The 16,020-nt window shown below is 51.3% G+C and overlaps 1 protein-coding gene across 1 annotated transcript in view; it reads left to right on the plus strand.

Moving 5' to 3' along the window:
• Positions 1-437: 437 nt before the first annotated feature.
• The window catches only part of LOC129831699 (rho guanine nucleotide exchange factor 17-like), a 111,899-nt gene continuing 96,316 nt past the window's right edge, over positions 438-16,020 (plus strand). The window contains exon 1 of the mRNA XM_055895076.1: positions 438-5,897. Coding sequence (XP_055751051.1) covers positions 954-5,897 — 4,944 coding nt within the window. The 5' untranslated portion in view covers positions 438-953. The remainder of the gene's footprint in view (positions 5,898-16,020) is intronic.

Genomic DNA, 16,020 nt, shown 5'->3' on the forward strand with positions numbered 1-16,020 from the left:
CATTGGCCGTAAGATGGCGCTGCGGTCAACATTCCATCGCCCAGAGGCCGGTATAATATCCTTGCTCGAACAAAGAGCTGCCTTTACCAGACAGTCATGGGAAAAAACATAAATCATTGTGCATGAGAGAAAATGCTTTATAAATAACGTTGACACAATTCGCAAACACGACACTCACGACCCCGCATGAGTCAGCACTAATAATCACTTAATGAAATACATTGACAGTGGGAACACTGTCACCAAGTGTTATTCTAGTTTAATTTAGTTTCAAGTACAATTTCTCAGCGCTCCGACGGTTTACACGGTCCTGAGCTATAATTATCCCTCTGTGTCCGCAATATCTGTTTTCTCCCATCTAAAAGGAAATGTGGTTTTTCTACCTATTCCCGAGGGGCTATGACAGCCCTTATACCACGACTAGTCCCGCCCACGACTGTTCCCTCATTCTCAGGCATTTGCATTCAAAAACATAAATCACTCAATTATGTCAACAAAAATAAGGAATATAGCAACAGTTCGGGATTATAGTGAATTGTGAGTTTAGGGCAATCCGCGTGGATAAAGCGATGGGAAAGAGTCTGGAATATGGGGGAATCTATGGAGAAAAAAACCCCTGCATAGTTGAAGGGAGAAACGTTTGGACAAACTTTTGCCCTTTTTCGTCGTGCTTGGATGCGATTCGAGAGGACATATTGTAAGGTCAGAATGCAGAATAGTTATCTATTTCTTTCACTTTGTTTACTCCATAATTCACTCTCCTTTTAGTGTGAACGATTTGGCCTCTTTTCAGTGGAGTAGAGAGAAAAATCCTTGCCAGCAAGTTGTGGTTAAAAAGTAGACTATTGTACTTGTTTGAAAGGGGGTGAAAACCTGGGGCACTGCAAAAATAACAAGTACTGTATCAATGAATTAGCAAAAGGAGATAAACGAACAAAATAAAGACGTGCACCATGGCAGAAAAGGAGAAGGTGTATCGCAGTGTCTCTTTCAACAAGTTAGGTTGTAGCGCGAACAAAAGTTGCTGTGAAGAACAACTAAACAAAACAACGATTTTGGAGGGTAGTAGCAGCGCCCTTCCCCCTCCGTCTACAGCAGCGGCGGAGAAAGCGCAGCCCTCGGCTATGCGTAATGTTAGTGTGTCAAGGAAAGTTTCCAAAATCTCCGCTGCAAGCCTCCCAACCTCAGAGCTAAAGAAAGCCTCTTCCACTCCTCTCTCCTCCATTTCTCCCTCTATTCGCCAACTCACTGAGAAGTTCAGTAGCACTAATTCGTCTCGAACGCATGGAGCTCCGAGCCCTGGCAGTAACGTTGCCGGGAAAAGCACAACTTTACCCAGGGTTAAAAGCAGCAGGGGAGAAGGGTCCCCATCTCGGAAATCATTCCATGAGGACAGTGGATATTTACAAGTTACTGACACGGTTTTAACAGTGTCTCCGGATGACACTAAAGTTCACGAACAGAAGTGTTATTCAGGCACAGACTCGGTCTCTGGATCGGATTCGGAGAGAAATCAAAAATGGATGTATACTCGCAAATGTTCTCAAGGCAGCGTTGGGGCTGGTAAAATAGATAATTCCCAAATTGATCCGTCTGTCTCTTATAACAATAACTGCAGTAAGACTTCGAACACTGAGGATTACGTTTTTGTCAGTGGGGTGCGTGCCTGCAAGTCACACAGGAGCTATTTCCCAAGTCACCATGGAGATTCTCCTGTTCACGTTGACCTAACCTACTGGCCCAGTGTCACCAAGATCAGAGAGCTTTTTGATGCAGAGGATTTAAAATCTGCTGACCACCTCCAGCACTCCGCCAGCTCTAAAGACAACTCTTTAGCAGACATAAGCGACAGGCAGTCTCCCAACAGCCCAGCCCCCGAAGCCACTAGCCTCTCACTGCCAGACAGACACCTCAGCAGGGCTGCGTCCCTGGGCAGAGAGAGGAGACACCAGGGCATGGACTCAGCCTTTCGCCCTGACCAGCACTACTCAGACGAGGCAGAGATTGAGCCAGCCAGCACTATTATTAGTAGAAGTGGTAGGTTTTTTAGCGTGGCCCAGGCATCAAACACGCACAGAGCCCACAGCCCCAGCAGTGGAGGAGAGGGGCCTGAGACCTGGACTTCTAGTCTGAACTCTGACCCTCCACCCTCTGACCTCGCCGCTGCACCCGCTCCCCCACCTCGGAGCAACTCCGTGGGCCTCTCCTCCTCCCGTGCCCGCCCCGCTGGAGAGCAGAGGCAGAGCCAGGGGGCCGGGCAGCCCAGGGACAGTTTACATTCCTCACATAGCTCCTCCAGACCGGTGGCCCCCTCCTCTGATAGAGCTTCAGCCAGGGCAGCCATCACAGCCCGCTGGAGGTTCAGCTCAGGAGACGAAGAAGAGGAGTACCACCGAGCAGGAGGAAGGAGCGCTCGCTCGTTAGGTGTCAGCAGAGGTTACCTCTCCCGCGGTAAGAATGGCTGGTGGGGTGGTAAGGTCCTTGGCAGGTCTTCAGGCAGTGAGGAGGACAACCCTGCTTCACTAGGACCCAGCCGAGACACTGTGAGACGCCGCTCACTTAGAAAAAAGAAGAACAGCGAGGTTGCCGTAGCAACGGGGAGAGACGATGGCGAATCAGACGACAGTGACGACGAGCAGATGGGTATGATGGAACACCTTGAGAGACACCAACAGAACATCACCCCAGAACAGACTGGGAGCTCCCGGAACCGGCTCAGAGAACCCAAAGCCTCTAGCACCTGTGCAGCACAGTGGGGACGCAATTCCACTCCTAACCAGATGGGCGCTCAGGGGAGCTACAGACGTAAATACACATCAGGCGGGGCGGGGACATCTCGCATGACCACACCCCTCCCAGGGGTGTCGCGGGTGTCAAAGGTCAACATCTCGTCATTTATTTCGAGTCCCGGCGGCTCACAGAGCCGCAGTAGATACTGTAGCACCGAGACACTGAAAGAAGAGGACCAAGCTAGCTATGCTAACAGAAAGGTGAACTGTAATGCTACTACCCCAGGCAGTGTGGTTGGTGCATCCTCCTCCATGCTCAGTAAGACCTACCACGGTAACTTCACCATGTACCGCTCCCCCAGCTTCGGACACGGGGATAACTTTTCCCACGCCCCTGTTAAAGGCCAACCCCGCATTCTTCCCCCTGTCAATCCCCCATCCCCAGCCACAGGGGACACTGGAGGGGTTGCTAGGGAGGAGACTACAGTGTTCCGTCGGTTGCTAAGTGGTGGCGTAGTCGGTGATAAGGACAAGAACAGGATGTCAATGTCAAACCCGGACATCGCCTCGGAAACAATGTCCCTCCTCAGCTTCCTGAAAAGTGACCTATCAGATCTCAGAGTTCGAAAGACGGACAGGTCAGGGGTTACTGAGGGGTCATCTACGGTGTACAGGATGGGGTCAAGAGGCCTCTACCCAGGACTCCGCCCTTCATTAAAGGACCTCACTGCAACTCTCAGACGTGCCAAATCCTTCACTTACTCTGATAAACCAGTAGGGAGGCAACATCCAGCCGAGTCCTCGGCCAAAAGAAGCTCTTCTGAGCAACGTCTGGATCAAGACGAAGAGAGGGATGGAGGGAGGGGGGCGGTGCCCGACAGAGAGGTGGAGAGTGATGGAGGAGACTGCAGAGCAGGGGGTTATGGGTATGAGGATGTGATGCCCACTCCGCTGCAGGACCGGTATGTCCAGGAGGCCAGGCAGGTAATCAGAGATATCTGCCAGATGAGCGCTCGCAAGGATGTTGACGATGATGATGATGTGCTAGCGACAGATGGCACTGAAGACGAGGGTTTCAAAAGAAAACAAGTGGAGGAGCAGGAGATAAAAGATAGCGAGGGAGGTGAATTAAAAGAGGAGAGGAGAACTAGAGAGGCTGAGGTTGCCGTTTCAGGGGAAAAAGAGAGGAGGGAGGGGAGCGCTAGAGAGGCTGAGGTTGACATTGGGGCAGCCTCCGTTTCAGGGGAACAAGAGAAGAGGGAGGGGGAATGTGAAAACAGGGAAAAAGAGAAGTGCCAACAGAAGGGAGATTCTGAGGAGAACGTGTTTTATGACCGTTCTGTTGATGAGCTATCGGGTCACGAGTCGAGCCTCACAGACGAGGGCATAGTCACAGAACCAGAGACTGGACCTGGTGACCCTGAGAGGTTATTTGTCAGGTCAAGTTTAGGATCATCGTTGGCCAGAGATGTGCTGGGTCAACCCCTGACCATCTGGAAGCAGTCTGCTCTGCATGAGGAGGAATGGCCAGGGTTAAACGAGGGGATGAGAGGGGGTTTAGGGTTAAACGAGGGGATGAGAGGGGGTTTAGGGTTAAACGAGGGGATGAGAGGGGGTTTAGGGTTACACGAGGGGATGAGAGGGGGTTTAGGGTTAAACGAGGGGATGAGAGGGGGTTTAGGGCTACACGCAGGAGCGAGAGAGAAACGAGAGGACCCTGACTCAGTTCCTGCCCTTGGGGTTGAGAGTGAGAGCATTGCTGTAGTAACAGAGATGATCGGTGTCAATAACAACAACAGTACTAGCGGGAGGGCCAATGTATCCCAGAGTGCCTCAGGACTTGAGGCTCCTCCCACTCCGAGCGCTATCCGCCGCCGCCGTAAGTTCTCCTCAACCGGGAATACGGGCTCTGACTCCAGTAACGGCAGCAACGGGGAGTCCAACGGGAACGGAGATCCTACTGTTTACCGTTCGCTAAGCGACCCCATGCCTCACCGGTGCCACTCTGTGTCAGAAGAAGGGAATAACAGTTTCTCTGTGGATAGTAACCTGCTGGGGTCGCTCTCTCTCTCCTCCAAGGGGGCAGGAGGAGTCAGAGGTGGAAGTGTCCCAGAGTCGTCCTCTGCAGCTGATCTATCAGAGTGTACGGGCAGCGCGGCCAGCGACCTATCGCTGTGCAGTGATGGTGGTCTCCGTGACGACTACAGCAATGTGATCCGGAGCATTGTTGCGGAGCCAGGAGCGATGGACAGACTGATGACGGATGACAAGAACAACGGGAAAGCCACGAAGAAGAAGTCCTTCTCTGACCCCAGTCGCCGTGGTGACGGCCCCCTGCTTGATGAACCAGGGTTCAAAAGTCACCATCACCCTAAAGAACCAGTCAGTGAGCTGGATCAGCCTGGTCAGATCCCGCCCTCCAGCAGTGAGCCAATCCTGAGTGAGCAGAGAGATGAGCTGTGGGAGCTCGGAGATGAATGTGGACGCCCATTAATTAGTCGTCATGGCAACAATGAAGGCGGGAAATTCCGCTCCCAATCAGAAAGGGAGGTGCACTCCTGTCTCCATGGTGATGACACAGACGGAGTGGGAGGAGGGGAGATATTGAACTCTGACCTCAAATTAGCGGAGGTTGTGTCTCCCGGAATGGGCTGGCGGACCTACAGGAAACGCCCCAACTGGGTCACCCAATCAGCATCAGAGGAGCCGGACCACTCGAAACCAGGTTCAGAGGACCAGGATCAAGACCAGACTGATCTCACCCCCCCATTGCCCCCCCCCAGACCCAAAACTAGGTCCAAGCACGTCCGCCACGCCAGCGAACCTGCCACCTTCATCCCCATCTTCCCACCTCCACAGCCCCAGCGAGCCCAGGGGAATCCGCCTTCCCTACCACCCGCCTGTGAACCCTCCATCCTGGGTAAGCCCACCAGTGAGGAGGCCCCCTCCCTGGAAGATGTGACCAAGCGGTATATTCTGGCCCTGACTGCTCCAGGGGGCGAGAGCGAGCCGTCTGGTTCTGAGTCTGGGTCTAGAGGAACGGTGCCTGTACCAGACGGGTCCAACTCCAGCCCTGCTACTCCCAGTGGTGCCAGAGAACCCAGACTGCAGAGGAAGAGCAGTGAAGAGCTGACCCCACCAGCCCCACAGAGAGCCAAACCCAGAGTGGTGAGTAACATTGCCAACGTGTGTGTGTGTGTGTGTGTGTGTGTATGTGTGTGTGTGTGTGTGTGTGTGTGTGTGTGTCTAAGTGGTCAAAAGTGTGTTTTGATGTTGCAGGAGGCTGAATGTTTGCTGTTGTCATGGATGAAAACCACACTGCTAGATGGAGTATGTTCTGACATGTATCTTACCCATATTAGGCTGCTAATGATGTGTTCAAGGAGGGGCCCTTTATGAATCAGGATGCAAAAACATCAGCCCAACTTTAAAGAGCTGTGCCAGGATTCTCTCTCTCTGTTTGTGTGTGTGTGGACGCTTGCGTGTGTGAGTGCTTGGTTTCGCGTGTGTGTTTAGTCAGTAGAATGTTATAGCGATGGAGTGTTTGGAGCAGATATGGAGGACAGTTTGCCAAGCTCCTTATCTCTATAGCGCTGAGGTAGAGAAACTGCTCTGAATATGGCTCTGGGGTAGAGATTGTGATTCTCATGATTCCATACAGTTGAAGTCGGACATTTACATACACCTTAGCGTTCTCGGTCGTGATGAATCACGTTTCGCCCTCTGGCAGTCCAATGGATCAATCTGGGTTTGGCGGATGCCAGGAGAACACTCCCTGCCCCAATGCATAGTGCCAACTGTAAAGTTTGGTGGAGGAGGAATAATGCCCCCCTATCTTCTCTCTCTCTCTCCTACGCCACTCTTCTCTCGTCTCTCTCCTGCCCCCCTATCTTCTCTCTCTCTCCTACGCCACTCTTCTCTCGTCTCTCTCTCCTGCCCCCCTATCTTCTCTCTCTCTCTCCTACGCCACTCTTCTCTCTCTTCTCTCTCCTGCCCCCCTATCTTCTCTCTCTCTCTCCTACGCCACTCTTCTCTCTCTTCTCTCTCCTGCCCCCCTATCTTCTCTCTCTCTCTCCTACGCCACTCTTCTCTCTCTTCTCTCTCCTGCCCCCCTATCTTCTCTCTCTCTCCTGCGCCACTCCTCTCTCCTCTCTCCTGCCCCCCTATCTTCTCTCTCTCTCCTACGCCACTCTTCTTTCGTCTCTCTCTCCTACGCCACTCTTCTCTCTCCTCTCTCCTGCCCCCCTATCCTTTCTCTCTCTCCTGCGCCACTCCTCTCTCCTCTCTCCTGCCCCCCTATCTTCTCTCTCTCTCCTACGCCACTCTTCTTTCGTCTCTCTCTCCTACGCCACTCTTCTCTCTCCTCTCTCCTGCCCCCCTATCTTCTCTCTCTCTCCTGCGCCACTCCTCTCTCCTCTCTCCTGCCCCCCTATCTTCTCTCTCTCTCTCCTACGCCACTCTTCTCTCTCTTCTCTCTCCTGCCCCCCTATCTTCTCTCTCTCTCTCCTACGCCACTCTTCTCTCTCTTCTCTCTCCTGCCCCCCTATCTTCTCTCTCTCTCTCCTACGCCACTCTTCTCTCTCTTCTCTCTCCTGCCCCCCTATCTTCTCTCTCTCTCCTGCGCCACTCCTCTCTCCTCTCTCCTGCCCCCCTATCTTCTCTCTCTCTCCTACGCCACTCTTCTTTCGTCTCTCTCTCCTACGCCACTCTTCTCTCTCCTCTCTCCTGCCCCCCTATCCTTTCTCTCTCTCCTGCGCCACTCCTCTCTCCTCTCTCCTGCCCCCCTATCTTCTCTCTCTCTCCTACGCCACTCTTCTTTCGTCTCTCTCTCCTACGCCACTCTTCTCTCTCCTCTCTCCTGCCCCCCTATCTTCTCTCTCTCTCCTACGCCACTCTTCTCTATCTCTCCTACGCCACTCTGCTCTCGTCTCTCTCTCTGAGCATTGCTGGGAGATGAGGTCATCTCGTTCAGGCTTCTTGGGGTGAGATTTAGGCAGATATCAGGTACACAAACACATATAACAAGGGAGGGAGAGGGGGAGAGGGGGAGACAGGTTTAGCCAGATATCAGGTACAGGAACACAGAACAAGGGAGGGAGGGGGAGGGAGAGGGGGAGACAGGTGAAGACTGGAGGAGAAAAACAGAGAAGATCAGCGAAAAGAAGAGGGAAGTCTGAACCAAAAATGAAGGGAGCGGAATAGTTGCAGAGAGTGTGTGAAAGAGGGAGGAGGAGAGGGAGGAGGAGAGGGAGGAGGAGATGAAGGAGGAGATGAAGGAGGAGATGAAGGAGGAGAGGGAGGAGGAGAGGGAGGAGGAGAGAGTGAAGTACGGAGACTACTTGTTACAACACTACATAACATTTGAAATGTCTATTTTATTTTAAAACTTTTCTGTTCACTAATGTTTCCCTTGTTTATTTCCCTTTTTGTTTATTGTCTATTCCATTTGCTTAGGAATTATAAACATGTTTACCGTGCCAATAAATTAAATTTAGAGAGGGAGGGGAGAGCGAGAAAGAGGACCAGCCCCCAACGGGTCTGAGGTGTTTTCACTTAGACAGGCAGCAGGAATGTGGTCCTATCTATCTTGTCGCTAGCATAATGGTCCCGAACCCCCCACTCACACAGCCTTGCATTTACTCAATGTCATTCTAGTGTGTATGAGCGACTTCAATTTGTACTGTACTTTTAGGGCGAGGGTCATATGTACACAGGCATGCGTGGGAGTGATTTAAAAAAAAAATCTTTTTCAGATAGACCTGTCGAAAAACAAAAGATGGGAAATATTCTGGTCAATATCACACACTCTCTCCTTCCTCCCCTCTCTCGCCATCGATACTTCTCTCCTAACTAATTTAGGCTTTTCCTGCAGCTGATGGTTATCCTCAGAAGTTCAGTGTACACTGGAACAGTTTGGCACGGCACACGCCAGCCCTTACTTTAGGAAGAGAGGGATGGAGCACAGAGACTGTTAGAGGGACAGAAAGAAGGGGGTGTGAGAGAGGGTGAAAGAAGGGGATGTGAGAGAGAGGGTAAGAAGGGGGTGTGAGAGAGGGGGAAAGAAGGGGATGTGAGAGAGGGGGAAAGAAGGGGATGTGAGAGAGAGGGTAAGGGGTGTGAGAGATGGGGTAAGAAGGGGGTGTGAGAGAGAGGGTAAGAAGGGGGTGTGAGAGAGGGGGAAAGAAGGGGATGTGAGAGAGGGGGTAAGAAGGGGGTGTGAGAGATGGGGTAAGAAGGGGATGTGAGAGAGAGGGTAAGGGGGTGTGAGAGATGGGGTAAGGGGGTGTGAGAGATGGGGTAAGAAGGGGGTGTGAGAGAGAGGGTAAGAAGGGGATGTGAGAGAGAGGGTAAGGGGGTGTGAGAGATGGGGTAAGAAGGGGATGTGAAAGAGAGGGTAAGGGGGTGTGAGAGATGGGGTAAGGGGGTGTGAGAGATGGGGTAAGAAGGGGGTGTGAGAGAGGGGGAAAGAAGGGCATGTGAGAGAGGGGGAAAGAAGGGGATGTGAGAGAGAGGGTAAGAAGGGGGTGTGAGAGATGGGGGAATAAGGGGGTGTGAGAGAGGGGGAAAGAAGGGGATGTGAGAGAGAGGGTAAGAAGGGGGTGTGAGAGATGGGGGAATAAGGGGGTGTGAGAGAGGGGGAAAGAAGGGGGTGTGAGAGAGGGGGAAAGGGGGTGTGAGAGATGGGGTAAGGGGGTGTGAGAGATGGGGTAAGGGGGTGTGAGAGAGGGGGAAAGAAGGGGGTGTGAGAGAGGGGGAAAGAAGGGGGTGTGAGAGAGGGGGTAAGGGGGTGTGAGAGATGGGGTAAGAAGGGGGTGTGAGAGAGAGGGTAAGAAGGGGGTGTGAGAGAGGGGGTAAGAAGGGGGTGTGAGAGAGGGGGTAAGGGGGTGTGAGAGATGGGGTAAGCGGGTGTGAGAGATGGGGAAAGAAGGGGGTGTGAGAGAGAGGGTAAGAAGGGGGTGTGAGAGAGGGGGTAAGAAGGGGGTGTGAGAGAGGGGGAAAGGAGGGGGTAAGAAGGGGGTGTGAGAGAGGGCGAAAGAAGGGGATGTGAGAGAGGGGGAAAGAAGGGGATGTGAGAGAGGGGGGAAGAAGGGGATGTGAGAGAGGGGGAAAGAAGGGGATGTGAGAGAGGGGGGAAAGAAGGGGATGTGAGAGAGAGGGAAAGAAGGGGATGTGAGAGAGGGGGGAAAGAAGGGGATGTGAGAGAGGGGGAAAGAAGGGGATGTGAGAGAGAGGGAAAGAAGGGGATGTGAGAGAGGGGGGAAAGAAGGGGATGTGAGAGAGGGGGAAAGAAGGGGATGTGAGAGAGGGGGAAAGAAGGGATGTGAGAGAGGGGGAAAGAAGGGGATGTGAGAGAGGGGGTAAGAAGGGGGTGTGAGAGAGGGGGAAAGAAGGGGGTGTGAGAGAGGGGGAAAGAAGGGGATGTGAGAGAGAGGGTAAGGGGGTGTGAGAGATGGGGTAAGGGGGTGTGAGAGAGGGGGAAAGAAGGGGATGTGAGAGAGGGGGAAAGAAGGGGATGTGAGAGAGAGGGAAAGAAGGGGATGTGAGAGAGAGGGGAAAGAAGGGGGTGTGAGAGAGGGGGAAAGAAGGGGGTGTGAGAGAGGGGGAAAGAAGGGGATGTGAGAGAGAGGGAAAGAAGGGGATGTGAGAGAGGGGGAAAGAAGGGGGATGTGAGAGAGGGGGAAAGAAGGGGATGTGAGAGAGGGGGAAAGAAGGGGATGTGAGAGAGGGGGGAAAGAAGGGGATGTGAGAGAGGGGGGAAGAGAAGGGGATGTGAGAGAGGGGAAAGAAGGGGATGTGAGAGGGGGGAAGAGGGGTGTGGAGAGGGGAAGAAGGGGATGTGAGAGAGGGGGAAAGAAGGGGGATGTGAGAGAGGGGGGAAAGAAGGGGGTGTGAGAGAGGGGGAAAGAAGGGGATGTGAGAGAGGGGGAAAGAAGGGGGTGTGAGAGAGGGGGGAAAGAAGGGGATGTGAGAGAGGGGGGAAAGAAGGGGATGTGAGAGGGGGGGAAAGAAGGGGGTGTGAGAGAGGGGGGAAAGAAGGGGAGTGTGAGAGAGGGGGGAAAGAAGGGGGTGTGAGAGAGGGGGAAAGAAGGGGATGTGAGAGAGGGGGAAAGAAGGGGATGTGAGAGAGGGGGAAAGAAGGGGTGTGAGAGGGGAGGGGGGAGAGAGAGGGGATGTGAGAGAGGGGGGAAAGACGGGTGGAGAGAGGGGGAAGGAAGGGGATGTGAGAGAGGGGGAAAGAAGGGTGGAGAGAGGGGGAAGGAAGGGGATGTGAGAGAGGGGGAAAGAAGGGGATGTGAGAGAGGGGGAAAGAAGGGGGTGTGAGAGAGGGGGAAAGAAGGGGATGTGAGAGAGGGGGAAAGAAGGGGATGTGAGAGGGGGGAAAGAAGGGGATGTGAGAGAGGGGGAAAGAAGGGGATGTGAGAGGGGGGAAAGAAGGGGATGTGAGAGAGGGGGAAAGAAGGGTGGAGAGAGGGGGAAGGAAGGGGATGTGAGAGAGGGGGAAAGAAGGGGATGTGAGAGAGGGGGAAAGAAGGGGGTGTGAGAGAGGGGGAAAGAAGGGGATGTGAGAGAGGGGGAAAGAAGGGGATGTGAGAGGGGGGAAAGAAGGGGATGTGAGAGAGGGGGAAAGAAGGGTGGAGAGAGGGGGAAGGAAGGGTGGAGAGAGCAGGTAGTCAGAGGGGAATAAAGAGAGAGTGATGGTTGATGTTTTGGGACTTGTATAAGGTCAGACAGAGGGAGGGGGGGGATTGATGTTTTGGGACTTGTATAAGGTCAGACAGAGGGAGGGGGGGGATTGATGTCTTGGGACTTGTATAAGGTCAGACAGAGGGAGGGGGGGATTGATGTTTTGGGACTTGTATAAGGTCAGACAGAGGGAGGGAGGGGGGGGATTGATGTTTTGGGACTTGTATAAGGTCAGACAGAGGGAGGGGGGGGGATTGATGTTTTGGGACTTGTATAAGGTCAGACAGAGGGAGGGAGGGGGGGATTGATGTTTTGGGACTTGTATAAGGTCAGACAGAGGGAGGGGGGGGATTGATGTTTTGGGACTTGTATAAGGTCAGACAGAGGGAGGGGGGGGATTGATGTCTTGGGACTTGTATAAGGTCAGACAGAGGGAGGGGGGGGATTGATGTTTTGGGACTTGTATAAGGTCAGACAGAGGGAGGGGGGGGATTGATGTCTTGGGACTTGTATAAGGTCAGACAGAGGGAGGGGGGGATTGATGTTTTGGGACTTGTATAAGGTCAGACAGAGGGAGGGGGGGGATTGATGTTTTGGGACTTGTATAAGGTCAGACAGAGGGAGGGAGGGGGGGATTGATGTTTTGGGACTTGTATAAGGTCAGACAGAGGGAGGGGGGGGGATTGATGTTTTGGGACTTGTATAAGGTCAGACAGAGGGAGGGAGGGGTTGATGTTTTGGGACTTGTATAAGGTCAGACAGAGGGAGAGAGAGAGGTAGGGGTTGATGTTTTGGGACTTGTATAAGGTCAGACAGAGGGAGAGAGAGAGGGAGGGGTTGATGTTTTGGGACTTGTATAAGGTCAGACAGAGGGAGGGAGGGGTTGATGTTTTGGGACTTGTATAAGGTCAGACAGAGGGAGAGAGAGAGGGAGGGGTTGATGTTTTGGGACTTGTATAAGGTCAGACAGAGGGAGAGAGAGAGGGAGGGGTTGATGTTTTGGGACTTGTATAAGGTCAGACAGAGGGAGAGAGAGAGGGAGGGGTTGATGTTTTGGGACTTGTATAAGGTCAGACAGAGGGAGGGGGGGATTGATGTTTTGGGACTTGTATAAGGTCAGACAGAGGGAGAGAGAGAGAGAGAGGGAGGGGTTGATGTTTTGGGACTTGTATAAGGTCAGACAGAGGGAGAGAGAGAGGGAGGGGTTGATGTTTTGGGACTTGTATAAGGTCAGACAGAGGGAGAGAGAGAGGGAGGGGTTGATGTTTTGGGACTTGTATAAGGTCAGACAGAGGGAGAGAGAGAGGGAGGGGTTGATGTTTTGGGACTTGTATAAGGTCAGACAGAGGGAGAGAGAGAGGGAGGAGTTGATGTTTTGGGACTTGTATAAAGTCAGAGGGGGGGGGGGGGGATTAAGGAGAGAACACAGTGTTTAGATCATCAGATGTATTAATCATTTTTCAGACCACCTAGAATCAAACACTGCCCTCTATCTCCTTCTCCTCTTTTCCTCCCTCTCAACCCCTCGTAGAGCCACCCCTGTGTAGTCCCCTTCTGAGAACCCCCAGGCCTTGTGAGACACGTGTGTACACACACACACACACACACACGCACACACCTTTGTAGACAGCGGTTGTGGAGGAGTTGTGGTCTGTACCTCATTCTGAGCCCCAGAGGAGATGCTCTGCTGGGGACCTTTTACTGTGGGAGGACAAGGGTGGAGGGACACACACACATTTCCTCTCTTCTGTCCAGCAGGGGGTTGGTGGGCAGGGAGGGGTCGTCCTGTTTCAACTAGAAGGTCAGCTCTCCTAGGAATGGAGAGAGATGATGAAAAGGTCGAGAGAGAAAGGAAGGGCATAGAGATATGGCTAAACAGATGACACAGAAAATAACCAGTTCACCATTTCCCAGCATGCCCTTGACCCTGGAACAGAGGGAATGTTTGGTAAAAGGTTAGTTATAACCGCCATTTTGGCACCAAATAGCAGTGTTACATTCTAGTAAGACTGCACATGAGATACCTCTGGTACCTCTGAGAACCTCTGGTACCAACAAAGTATAGTTATTTGTTGTTTTTCAAGCTCTCAGTAGTTTACTGTCTGCTGTGTCTGAAGGTATATGAGTAAGTTATCCCCCCTGGCCTCCCACCTCCACCCCTCTGTCATGTTGCCATGGTTTCCCGTCGGGGCCTCAGCAGTGCAGGTCTCAGGAGCATATGGGCCAGAACATCCTCTGTGTCTGCTTCCTGTCCTGGACCGACACCCCCCCCCCCCCTCTGTCCATGTCACCTTCTAATACACAGACAGGACTGGCTTATAGTTTCTGCAACCAGGGCAACATAAATGTTTTGCGTTCTGCTATAAGAGCCTGTCCGGGGGCCCATTTTTAAGGACAGACTGATTATGGTGAACGGGGGGTATTTTTAAGGTGGGATCTGGTATGGGGAACCTTACTTGGAGGATAGAAACTGTCCAATGACAACAAAGACAAACGAAAGGGAGGAACAGATGTGGATGGATGGAGAGAGAGAGAGGTCAAAACATACAATGCATCTAGATTCATTTTATCTTCTCCTCCCTCCTCTCTATCTCCCACTCTTCTCTTTCCTCTGTAGAGAGAGACATTCAAGGATTTTCACAGTAATATTATATGGCAAGGTTATAATAACCCTTTGGTTATTTCAGACAGATTACCCCAACCATATGTCTTTCTCTCTTTATTTCATTCCACATTTCTCTCTGTCTCTGTCTCTCTGTCTGTCTCTCTCTCTATTTCATTCCACATTTCTCTCTGTCTCTGTCTCTCTGTCTGTCTCTCTCTCTATTTCATTCCACATTTCTCTCTGTCTCTGTCTCTCTGTCTGTCTCTCTCTCTATTTCATTCCACATTTCTCTCTGTCTCTGTCTCTCTGTCTGTCTCTCTCTCTATTTCATTCCACATTTCTCTCTTACTCCCTATAACTAAATATTTTTATTCTCCTTTTCTCTATCTGCCCTCCTCTCTCTCTCTCTCTCTCTCATTATGTAGGATCCACCCTGGGTAATTACAGAGCACTTTGCTTATGTAAAGCCCCCCACAGACTACAATTTTAGCCGTCCTATGCCACGATTTTGCTGTCCCAGACAAAATTTCAACATTGTGGGCAAGTTCTTAGGTCGTAAACGATTTCCGGACGTCTTGGCTCACTCAGTGTGACAGGGTCTATCTAGGTCTGCCGATTTCAGTACCGCTACGTTCGGTCAGAGGCTCCGACAAGTTCTGACAGTCAGAATTGTTTTGCATTCATTGCGTACACGGCCAGCACTGAGTATGCACACAATAATACGATTATTGTGAATGTATTTTTTTTATTTTATTTAACCAGGAAGGGCTCATTGAGATTTGAAATTTCTTTTTCAAGAGCGTCCTGGCCAAGATAGGCAGCACCAAGTCATTACACAATTACAGACAGACAACATGAACAACTACAGGTAAACTAGTAAAACAAACCATAGAATTCACAAGAGTATAACAAAATCATAAAACGGCAAATTAAAAACATTGACATCCTCAAAATCCTTCAATGATTTAAAAACACCAATTGGGACAAGACGATGGCGCAGAGTACATAAAATCCCTTTTACCAAATTCAGTTTGGACATTTGGAACAGATGGCAGGATAAAGTCCAGCGGACGAAGAGAGTACCCACCACATTTCTGAACAATAAAAATGCCAAAATAAAATGGTAGTAAACCCAAAATGGCTTTGTAAATAAAAATATACCAGTGACTGAGCCTACGAGTGACTAGAGAAGGCCAGCCAACCATGGTATATAAAGTGCAGTGGTGCGTAAGGGTTTTGCCGTTTAAAATATATCTCAATGCTCCATGGTAAAGGGTGTCAATTGATCTCAAATACTGAGCAGAAGCATTCATATCTAAAATATCACCATAGTCTAGTATAGGCATAAATGCAGCTGATACTAGCCTCCTTCTAGCTTCAAAAGAAAATAAACAAAAATAATATTGCAACTTCAGCTTCAAATTGTTTTGTCAGTTGTTGAATTTGTATATTATATACACTGCTCAAAAAAATAAAGGGAACACTTAAACAACACAATGTAACTCCAAGTCAATCACACTTCTGTGAAATCAAACTGTCCACTTAGGAAGCAACACTGATTGACAATAAATGTCACATGCTGTTGTGCAAATGGGATAGACAAAAGGTGGAAATTATAGGCAATTATCAAGACACCCCCAATAAAGGAGTGGTTCTGCAGGTGGTGACCACAGACCACTTCTCAGTTTCTATGCTTCCTGGCTGATGTTTTGGTCACTTTTGAATGCTGGCGGTGCTTTCACTCTAGTGGTAGCATGAGACGGAGTCTACAACCCACACAAGTGGCTCAGGTAGTGCAGCTCATCCAGGATGGCACATCAATGCGAGCTGTGGCAAGAAGGTTTGCTGTGTCTGTCAGCGTAGTGTCCAGAGCATGGAGGCGCTACTAGGAGACAGGCCAGTACATCAGGAGACGTGGAGGAGGCCGTAGGAGGGCAACAACCCAGCAGCAGGACCGCTACCTCCGCCTTTGTGCAAGGAGGAGCAGGTGGAGCACTGCCA

This window comes from Salvelinus fontinalis, chromosome 33 (genome assembly GCF_029448725.1).
Source record: "Salvelinus fontinalis isolate EN_2023a chromosome 33, ASM2944872v1, whole genome shotgun sequence".
Taxonomy (NCBI): domain Eukaryota; kingdom Metazoa; phylum Chordata; class Actinopteri; order Salmoniformes; family Salmonidae; genus Salvelinus; species Salvelinus fontinalis.